The sequence below is a fragment of the Mauremys reevesii genome, linkage group 25 (genome assembly GCF_016161935.1).
Source record: "Mauremys reevesii isolate NIE-2019 linkage group 25, ASM1616193v1, whole genome shotgun sequence".
Lineage (NCBI taxonomy): Eukaryota > Metazoa > Chordata > Testudines > Geoemydidae > Mauremys > Mauremys reevesii.
The window spans coordinates 11,992,010-12,002,390 of NC_052647.1; the positions used below are offsets into that span (position 1 = coordinate 11,992,010).

The 10,381-nt window shown below is 56.5% G+C and overlaps 1 protein-coding gene across 1 annotated transcript in view; it reads right to left on the reverse strand.

The window, feature by feature from the left end:
* Positions 1 to 9,828, reverse strand: part of CARM1 (coactivator associated arginine methyltransferase 1) — a 50,744-nt gene extending 40,916 nt beyond the window's left edge. Inside the window, exon 1 of the mRNA XM_039514129.1 lies at positions 9,656 to 9,828. Within this exon, the coding sequence (XP_039370063.1) occupies positions 9,656 to 9,803 (148 nt within the window). The 5' untranslated portion in view covers positions 9,804 to 9,828. The remainder of the gene's footprint in view (positions 1 to 9,655) is intronic.
* Positions 9,829 to 10,381: the final 553 nt, after the last annotated feature.

Consider the following 10,381-nt stretch of genomic DNA (forward strand, 5'->3'; position numbering starts at 1 on the left):
TCGGGGGATGAAGCAGGCAGCACCTGCAGCACAGTCTGAAGAGAAAAAGGGCCGTGCAAAGGCTAAATTTCCCTTTCCTGGAGTAACGTAGCAGGACAGCAGCACTGCGGAAACCCCACAATGCAGGAGGCCATTTACACTCGGGCTGTAATTAAACCAGGCGGCGAGGGTCTCCTGGCCTGATCCGACTCAGGGGTTCTCAGCCCTTTGTACTGGTGACCCCTTCACGCAGCAAGCCCGGGTGCGACCCCCCTTAGCCATTAAAAACACTTTTATATTTAACACCATTATCAATGCTGGAGGCAAAGCAGAGCTTGGGGTGGAGGCTGACAACTTGCGACCCCCCCATAACCACCTCGCGACCCCCCGAGGGGTCCCGACCCCCAGTTTGAGAACCCCTGGCCTAACAGCTCCAGACTGCCGAGGAGCTGATCCAATCTCCAGCCGCGTCGCCTTAGCTAGGCAGGCGAGACCTTGTGCTCTGGGGCGGCAGGAGACCGAGAGGAAGTTGGCTACATCACAGGAACTCCCCTGCTGATGGGAGGGAGGAGTTAGCCAAGGACGGCCCCAGGCTGCATGGACTCTCCTCGACCCACCTGGGGGAAGCCAGTGGATACTGACAGCAAGGCTGTCACCGGAACCAGTGTCTGGGTGTCCACCATCAGCTGGCCCACCCCCCATGCTCCTGCGCCCCCCCCCCAGCCCCGGCATCGAATCTGTGCAGATCTCAAAGCACGTTACAAACAGCAAGTAACCAAGCCTTACAACCCTGTTTAAAGGGGAAGTTTTGCGGATGGGGAAACTGAGGCACAAAGCGAGACAGCAATGGAACAGCACCTGGATTTCGAGGCGCCGGTGCTTTACCCACTAGACAAGGCTCCCTCAGAAAACGGAGCAAAAACCAGCTGCAGGACGGTTTGGCCAGAGACAGAATTTTCAGGCCCAAAGGAATTTTGTTTGTTTGTTTTAACACATTCGCCAAGAGACGGAGGGAGCCCCATGATTTTACACCCCCGCCACGTGCACAGTGGGCTCTCCTGGCACCTCCCTCAGCAGAGCTCCCACATGGGTCCACATCGGAGTTGGTTACACACGGGCGGCTGGGGCTCACGCTCCTCCCCCCCGGCTGGCCCGAGAAACGCCATTTCTAGCGGCCAAAGGAGACTCTTGACTGTTACAGACGTGGCGCTGGGCAGGGTGGATGGTGACAGAGCAGCAACCGTGTAACGAGTGACCCCCCACTCCGCCCTGTTCCAACACCCGACACCATCAGCAGAGCAAGAACCAACCCGGGCAGAAAGCGCTTTGCCAAGTCTCTTCGGGCCTGGCCTCAGGTCTCTCCCAACAGAGGCTCTGAAACCTGGTCAAAAAGATCCCTTTGGCCCAAGGAAGACTGAGCACTCCCAGGTCAGAGAGGTTATCGTAGAATATCAGAGTTGGAAGGGACCAATCCCCAGACAGATTTTTACCCCAGTTCCCTAAATGGCCCCCTCAAGGATTGAACTCACCACCCTGGGCTTAGCAGGCCAATGCTCCAACCACTGAGCTATCCCTCCCCCCCTTAGGGTCGCCCGAGCCACCCAAGTCAACAGAGAAGCACCCGTACGCCAGGTCTGCACCCGTTCAGGTCCCTGACTGCAATCACAGCAGTGCTAGCCACGGGGGGGCCGGCAAACCCCGGGGAAGCCCCGAGCCACTGAATGGAGCATCGCGTCAGCGCGCTGAAGGCCCTCTGGCTAGGAGAAGCCGCTTGCCCCATACCTGGAGTGGGTTACACTCATGCACCGTTCTCTTGCTGATGCAAAGTTTGAAAGTGGAGAAGATGTAACTCCGAGTGACCCTGGGTAACAACGCACGTCTATGGGAGGAAATCAAATGTAAACCTCCTCCAGGCTGTTGCTTTTCCATCCAACTCCCAGTGCTTTAGGGACAAATCCAGAGGACAATTGTGTGGCTGAGACAGAGACAGACCAGGCCAGTAACGCAGGCCAGCAGGCGGCCAGGAACACCCCAACGCCCACAGAACACTCCCCGGAGAAAGGACATCTCGGAACAGCATTGCGGACAGAATCCTTGAGGCTTAGCTGGCCTCTGAACGGCGCCAGGTTCTCTCCCCAGCCTCGCCCAGGGTAGAGCTGACAAAGCCTGCCCTCGTCACTGAGCCATGGAGGTCTGAGGCGGAAGACGACCTGCTGTACCTGATCCAGCCTCCAACCAACCCAGGGCTGTTCCCGCCCGGGGTTTCTCCACGGCGCTGTCAGCTGAAATAAAAGGTATTTTAAAAAAGATCCTGATCTCTGTTAACACCCAAGACTCTTCGTAAGATCTAACTTAGCCCATTCAAACTGCTCAGCGAAGACCATAATCGTGAAAGCTCAAATACCTGGGAAGGAGAGAGAGGCGGAAACTCCTGTGCACGAGGATCATCCCCGACCCGCTCACCACAGGCAGAGGGTTACGTTAAAGGGTCAGATCAGATCAACCATTTCAATTACAAAGCAGCCTCACATTGGTACCTCCATGCGCTGTCTCCGTCCCTTTAAAGGATCAAATCCCTGGAAAGGGGCAGAACCGGGAAGTCAATGTAACCAGGCCCCGCTCCCGATCTGCAAGAACAGGGACGACGACACTTCCCCTCTCAGCCTCTGGAGTCAGACCGGCCTGGGCAAGGACCGTGCTACACGTCTGTCGAGTGACTCAACCGTCTCTTGGACAAACTGGATTCCGAGATCCCCAGGCCAGAAGGGATCATCTAGTGAGTCCAACCCCCTGCGTAACCCAGGCCAGAGAACTGCCCCAAACGAACTCCTAGAGCAGAGCTTTCCGAAAACCCTCCAATCGGGATTTAAAGATGGCCAGTGATGGAGAATCCACCCCCACCCTTGGGAAATTGCTCCAGTGGTTAATTACTCTCTCAGTAAAAACTGAAGAGAGTTTCCCATCTGAATCTGACTAGCTTCAGCTTCCAGCCGATGGATCCCGTTAGACCTCCCTCTGCTAGACTGAAGGGCCCATTGTCAAATCTTTGTTCCCCACGGAGGCACTTACAGTCTGAGATCAAGTCACCCCTCCACCGTCTCTTTGTTAAGCTAAATCAACTGAGCTCTCTGAGACTCACTGTAAGGTCTGATGGGGAAACTGAGGCAGAGAAGGCGACAGAAAGAGAATCGAAGAGCAGCATTTCCTGAGTCCTAAACTCCTGAGCCTCAACCACTGGACCCACTTTCTCTTTGGCTTTCAGGAAGTGTCCGTTTCTACAGCACATGCCCCAGGAAACAGCAAAGAGGAAAGAACCAAGGTTCCTAGTCCGAGCGTCTTGCGGTTCTTCGGACCACAAACAAAGCTGGGACATTACAGACCCTGAGAGACGCTCCTTCTGTAGCCGACAATAGGTTAGATCCATGCACCTAGCGTGGGGAAAAGCCTGAAGTCCAAACACACCCGTCCCTTCTCTGGGATCTTCCTTTACCCCAAGAGGAGGGCAGGGCGCTCCCCACACACGCTGGCGTGTGCAAACTAACCAAGGGAAGGGCCGAGGTGGGAAACATTTCCCATAAGGGAGCAGTCAAAAGCAGCAGCCAGGGTGCACCAAAGGGGGCTGGGCAGCAGCCTGGCCCCACGCACGCTGCAGTTAGAACCATGCCCCCAGCTCTGTCCTAGCGTTCCCGGGGCCAGGGCCTCAGAGTGAACCATGCCACTGACGAAGGGTTCCCGTCGCTCTCCTCCACACCCGCAGGGAGCATCTGCAGTCCCCCTCTGAACAGAGCTTTCCTACGGCGAGCGCAGCTCGCGCTGCGAGAGGGAAAGGAAGGATGGGGCAGGGCTCAGGACAGCAGCCTGGGACTCTGGAGACCCCGGTTCAATTCTCTGCCCCGACACAGACGCCCTGAGTGACCTTGGGCAAGTCCCTGTCTCTCTGGGCACCGCCCTGCCTCACAAGAGGGTTGCGAGGGAAGCTCCCATGTGGCACTTGTCAGCCATGGATCATAAAGCACTTTACCCAGGAGGCCAGGATCACCACCCCCATTTTACAGACAGGGAAACTGAGGCATGGAGCAAGGCCCGGACTTGCCCAAGGGCCCCCAAAAGGCCAGTGGTGGAGCAAGGTCTCCCCAAACCCAGTCCAGTCTCTATCCACTAGGCCAGACTCCAGTGACAAGGGCCGCATAAGCACCTCAGCTAGGCAGTCAAACTCCCTGGGGCTGGGCCCACGCCCCCTTCTATGCCTCACAAAGCACCAGGCACGCTGTGGGCATGAAAATACATTGGCAGCCGATTACAGGCCGGATCCGGCAACCCTCACTCGGCAAGGACTCCCTGTGCTGAACGACAGGCCGACCACGCAGCCGGCTGTGATGTCGCAGGCCATGCGACACCTGGTTGGTAGTCAGCAAAAACGAGTGACACCCTGAAGCACACAGATCACTCCATGCGCTCAGGTCTGCTTGCCACGTGTTCCCATGTAGGTAGCCACCTACAGCATGCTAGAAAAGGGCACAAATAGTCATAGGTTTAAAGGGAGTTTTCCCCCTGTATTTAGTTTTCTGATTACAGATGCCAAACAGGTGCCCTGGGCATCTGCTTTGCATTCCCCAGCCTTTCAAACTGACACGAGCCAGGTTACTGTCACACACAGTATGTTTGAGACACTCATGCTACTAGGAGAAAACTGGCACAGAGAATCTTTCACCTGGCTTGGACTGTGAGGTCTTCAGACAGTCAAGATGTTGCAGGAGAGCATCAGCAGGTGATATGAAGAGAGACTGAAAAGCCAGGGACCGTTTACTTTAAAAACGGGGACATGATGAAAGTACCATTGATTATTCTGTACACTGACACTGGGAAGGTCCGTTCTCCCCGCCTCACCACAACAGAGCAAGGGGTCGTGTCAATAAAATTAAAAGGAAGCAAATGAAAGGAAATACTTTGTAGCCTGTGGAACTCACTGCCACATGATGCTGCTGAGGCCAGAACTCAGCAAGATTGAAAATGGATGTTTATCTGGATAACAAGAATAGCCAGAGTTAAAATAGCAAACACCGTTTACTATCGTGTTTCTGCAGTGCCTGAAATAACGCGGCCCCGTTCTTGGCTGTCCCTGGGCATGACTGCAATAAACATGAATGCAACAATTACAAAAAGTTTTTGAAGGGATATAAAACCTCACGCATCAGGTCTTAAATCTCTAACTACTATGGATTCGGATGAGACCTTTAGAGAAGCAGATCATCCTATATCTGTCTGTAGAGTTTTTTGCTGTCCTTGGTCACCGTCAGAGACAGAATACTGGACTAGATTGACCTCAGGTCTCATCCAGACCGGAGATTCTTGTGTTCCTAAGATACGATAGCAAAACCAACCGTCCATGTGTCAGTGAGAAGGGGAACAATGTGATAGGTTAGGCCAATGTTTAGAGGGTCATTTTAATAATATTTTTAGGATTTTAAAAAAGGAGATTGTTTGAATTAAAGCATCTCCATTTGCAACCCCATAACCTGCACATGAAACAGATTACAAATGAGAGCTGAAATTGACTAACTTATTTCACTGTCCAACCTGAGTGAAACAAAGCAAACAGCTTGAATGGAGACATTTAAATTAGTTTTGGGAGTTTTTTTAAGATTCTATTAGTTTTAATCATTTTCAGATGTTAGTAATAGAAAAGGAAATTTGTTCACTGAACAGATTACTTTTAACCTGACGCTGTCCCTTTAAAGTAACAAAGGGAAAGAGAAATTAAGTCTAGTGCTATCTGGAGATCTGTGTGCGCTTGGGAATCCTTGTTTTAAAATAGCCTTCACTTCGATGTGTCTTTGCTGTCCGAGAGCTGTTTGCTATCGCACAGAATGCAGAGCATAAAAAGCGTGTCTTTGGGAAAGAACAGATTGTTGCACGAACCCTAAGGAAAAAGAAAAAGCTTCTGCTTTGAAAAACTAACCCACAGGAATTTCTGTGTGCCCTGACAAACACCAAGCTATTTATTTTTAATCATATTAAAAAGATGCTTTTCCGAGGCCCCACGTGCCCTAAACACATACAGCATCAGCACTAGAAAATCCCAGCAACACTGTATAAATCATTTCCACAGGCACTCAGCCAGACAGACACCTACAGAAACTCCTTGCCACCCCTCCATCGTTACGGGACACACAGCCGTCTTTCTGAGAGGGTTTTTGTAGGGTGCCTGGCCAAGCACCAAATTCATGCTATTTCAGACCAAAGGAAGCGGATCAAGTTCCACCTCGATCTTTTCTGGGGTGTAACACTGCAACATTCCTTGTGGCGCACGGGGGGATGCGAAGGCCAGGTCACTCTTGTTCCAAAGCACTGGGAGAGGTTTCCAGCTGCTCAGAGCAGCGGCTGCATTAGCAAATCACAGAGAGAAAGGAAGCCCCCCCAGGAATGTTCCTGGTTTAAGAAACTGTAAAACAAAGGCTCAGTATGAGGTCGACAATCGCACAGACACATGCACTGGTGAATGCTTCAAGATCAGCTGGCACCGATCTGTGGGGCAGGACATTAGACTTCTAAGAAAGAAGCAAGAAGCCCCACACAGGAGGCCTTGGCCACCTCCCCGCCATGTACGCTGCATTGAAATGAAGCATTAGGACAAATTGGCATTTTCCATTACCTCGTCTCTTTCCACCGCCACCTGCTTTCCCCATACTCGCTACCCGCCCAGGCCAAACGGCTGTGTTGGATTCATCCCAGATGTCGGGCTAAAGAACGCCACATTGCTGAAAATGTAAAAAGCCTCTCCCCAGTACGGAACTTTCTCCAGGACGGTGCTTCAGACACTAGCATTCGCAGCATCCCCCAAGAACGAACTCACGAGTAGATGTTCTTTGTGCACTGCTACCCTGTAGCCTAAGGAGAGCATGTCGGTCAGCTCCCCGAATAGCTTACCTATGCTTTGTCTCCAAACTCAGAGAGCTGGACAGCTGGAGCAAGTGGAAGTCAATAATGGGGAAATCAATTGAACTGTGGCAGATTTACTCCATAAAAACATCCACTGGTCAAAGGGGATCAAATGCGGAAAGTCAATAGAACATCTTGAAATCTGATGAAAAATCCGCTCTCAGTATTAGTGCTGTATTATTGACTAAAAAGCTGTTTCAGAACTGTATTGACAAAGGGATAACATCAGATTTTAAAAAAATACGTTCAAAAGCAAGTTTCCTTCTAGCCGCACGCAAATGTCAAAACAGAGAACGCGTAAAGAGGATGTTACATGGGTCTCAGGCACACAATGAAAATAACCTCGTCTGTTTCACTTATTTATATTACAGTAGCATGTTGAGGCTTCAAGTGCGATCTGGGTCCCCGCGTGCCAGTCACAAGAGAGTGGCTGTCTCTAAGCTCTTCAGGTCAGGGACTGAGAGGGAAGCAGGCACAAGACACTCAAAGCTGAAGTGATTTGCTCAAGATCAGCGTCATGAACAGAACCAATGTCTGAACCTCATGCCACTGGCCTAGTCATTAGCCCCCATTACTTCTGTCGCTAGCCAGCCCTCCCGGGCTGGGGCAGCAAGCAGCACACAGGGAAGTTTACATTAATCTGCACGGCTGATAAATCTGGTCTCGCTGCATAAACTAACCCTGCTATAAAGATTAAAGGCTCCGGCCCCAGAGCTCAGGAAGGAAGGTTCTTATACTACAGGTGCTGGATCTGCTTTGTGCCACATAAACCAACCCCTAATTCGGGGGTGGGAATGCCCAGGTGAGGGATGCTGGGGGTGGGAAACAGAGCAGTGCTGGGCCCTGGGTACAACCAGTCTGTCACTCCTACTCACGACAGGCAGCGGTAGCCGATCACAGCGCTCGGAAGATTGCTGGGAGGAGGAAAGCGAGCGAAACACCCCAGAAGGAAGAGCTGGCCCAGCAGAACGGCCCCCAGCCAGCGTTCCCCCAGCCCCCGACAGCTCCTCTCCCAGAGGCAGCCTGGCCGTGGTGGTCTCCAAAGCCCTCAGCGGAGATGAGAGAAGGTGGGACCAGGGAGGGATATGCACTGCTTCATCTTCTGCAGAGCAAGGCGACACTCCCGGCCAGACCGCCCTCAAGGTGGGCAGCTAACTTCATCCAGGAACAGCCCTGGAGCACCTGCTTTTAACCCCAGCCACACTGCTTTGGGGGTGAAGGAAATTCAACTGCGGCTCCAACCATGACAGCGATTCACGATGCCAGGCCACATGGCGGTAACACGGCACTCAGTGCCCCCTCCCTTGGTACAGCGGCTCCAGAGGGAGAGCGGAGACTAACGGCCTTCCACAAAACCAAACTACCCGCAGCAAATGGCAAGCAAGAGTTTTCTTGATGGCCGCTCCACAGGAGGGGAAGGGTCTGCTAGCCACCCATCCGGAATGCCACGTAGCCAGAGGGGTGACTTCTCTAGGAAATGCAGCGTGGCACAGGGATGTGGCCTGGAGCGTCCAGCCCAAGGTCTGGCAGAGGCTTTTCCTGCCCAGTGGAAACAACCTGGAGATGGGCACCCATAAAATGGGAACACGGCCTCGCCCGAGTGCCACCCAGCAGTTCCTGCTCCTGCCCAGCCTCCAGACACATGCCCCTGCACAGACCTGTCCCAGAGACTTTGCACCCTGCACCCGCCGCTTCCAATTCCTCCCCTCCCCAAACAAAAACAAGGAAGATGAGACTAAACATCGCAAGAGCCGAACTGAAACGTGATTAAAGCCCAGCCACAAGGTAAGGGCCCCCCCCGGGGCAAACACTCAGTGACATCAAGCTGCCTCCTGCCAGGGAATCTGACCTCGCCCACACTTTGGAGACGATTATCGAGCTTGGCACAGCAATAAAGAGCCTCCGTGAACCCCAGGGAGGGCACCCGCCCGCCCAAGGAAGAGCAAAGACCCAGGTGACAGAACGCGCTGGCACTACCCGAGGCTGACACACGGCGACCTTTACCACGAGCACGGCTACAAGAAGAGACTCGTGGACCCTGCAGGCCCCTGAGCTACCAGGCCGTTGCTGTGGCCCCACTGCTGGAGGGGGAGATGCAGCCAGCTCAGGAGCCGAAGGGCCCCGGGGGGCCGCAAGCCCCTTAACATGGGCCAGGCCTCTTCCGTGCCCCTGGCACCTCCTGACCCCAAGGTGTGTCCTGCTCCCAGCCTCCCTCAAGCCCTGGCCACCCCCATTCCCCCTGCCCCAACCCCCATCCCTACACACACCCAGCCTCGTACCCCAAATCCCCAGACACCCCCCCATTCCCCTGCCCCACCCCAACACACACCCCGCCCTAGATACCCCCAGGCTCTTACCCCACCCCACCCAGCCTCATACCCCAAATCCCCAGACACCCCCATTCCCCTGCCCCACCCCAACACACACCCCGCCCTAGATACCCCAGGCTCTTACCCCACCCCACCCAGCCTCATACCCCAAATCCCCAGACACCCCCATTCCCTGCCCCACCCCAACATACACCCCCGCCCTAGATACCCCCAGGCTCTCACCCCCACCCAGCCTCGTACCCCAATCCCCAGACACCCCCATTCCCCAAACCACACCCCACATACACCCAGACACGTACCCCAAACACCCCCAATTCCTCCGCCCGAGATACTCCCAGGCTCTCACCCCCCCGGCTCTCCCCACTCGGCGCCGCGCGCCCCGCCCGGCTCGCGCCGGCCCCACTCACGGCTGTAGAGCGCCAGGCCGGCGCTGTCGGGCCCCGTGCGCGCCTCGAGCCGCAGCGCCTGCTGCTCCTGGTGCCGCTGGATCTCGCCGTTGGCGTCCCCGATGGTGAGGAGCCGCACGCCGGGGAACACGGACACCGCCGCGGCCATCTTGGCTCCGCCGCCGCCTCCCCGCGCCGGGCCCCGCCCCCCGCGCCGCGCCCGGCCCGCCCCGCCCGCAGCGCCCCTGCCGGCCCCGCCCCACTCCCGCCGGCCCCGCCCCGCCCGCAGCGCCCCTGCCGGCCCCGCCCCGCCCGCAGCGCCCCTGCCGGCCCCGCCCCCGCCCGCAGCGCCCCTGCCGGCCCCGCCCCCCCAGCCGGCCCCGCCCCGCCCGCAGCGCCCCTGCCGGCCCCGCCCCCGCCCGCAGCGCCCCCTGCCGGCCCCGCCCCCACTCCCCGCCGGCCCCGCCCGCAGCGCCCCCTGCCGGCCCCGCCCCCGCTCCCCGCCGGCCCGCAGCGCCCCCTGCCGGCCCCGCCCCCTGCCGGCCCCGCCCCGCCCGCCGCGCCCCTGCCGGCCCCGCCCCGCCCGCAGCGCCCCTGCCGGCCCCGCCCCGCTCCCCGCCCGCAGCGCCCCTGCCGGCCCCGCCCCGCCCGCAGCGCCCCTGCCGGCCCCGCCCCGCTCTCCGCCGGCCCCGCCTACAGCCCACAGCGCCCCCTGCCGGGCCCGCCCCCGCCGGCCCCGCCTACAGC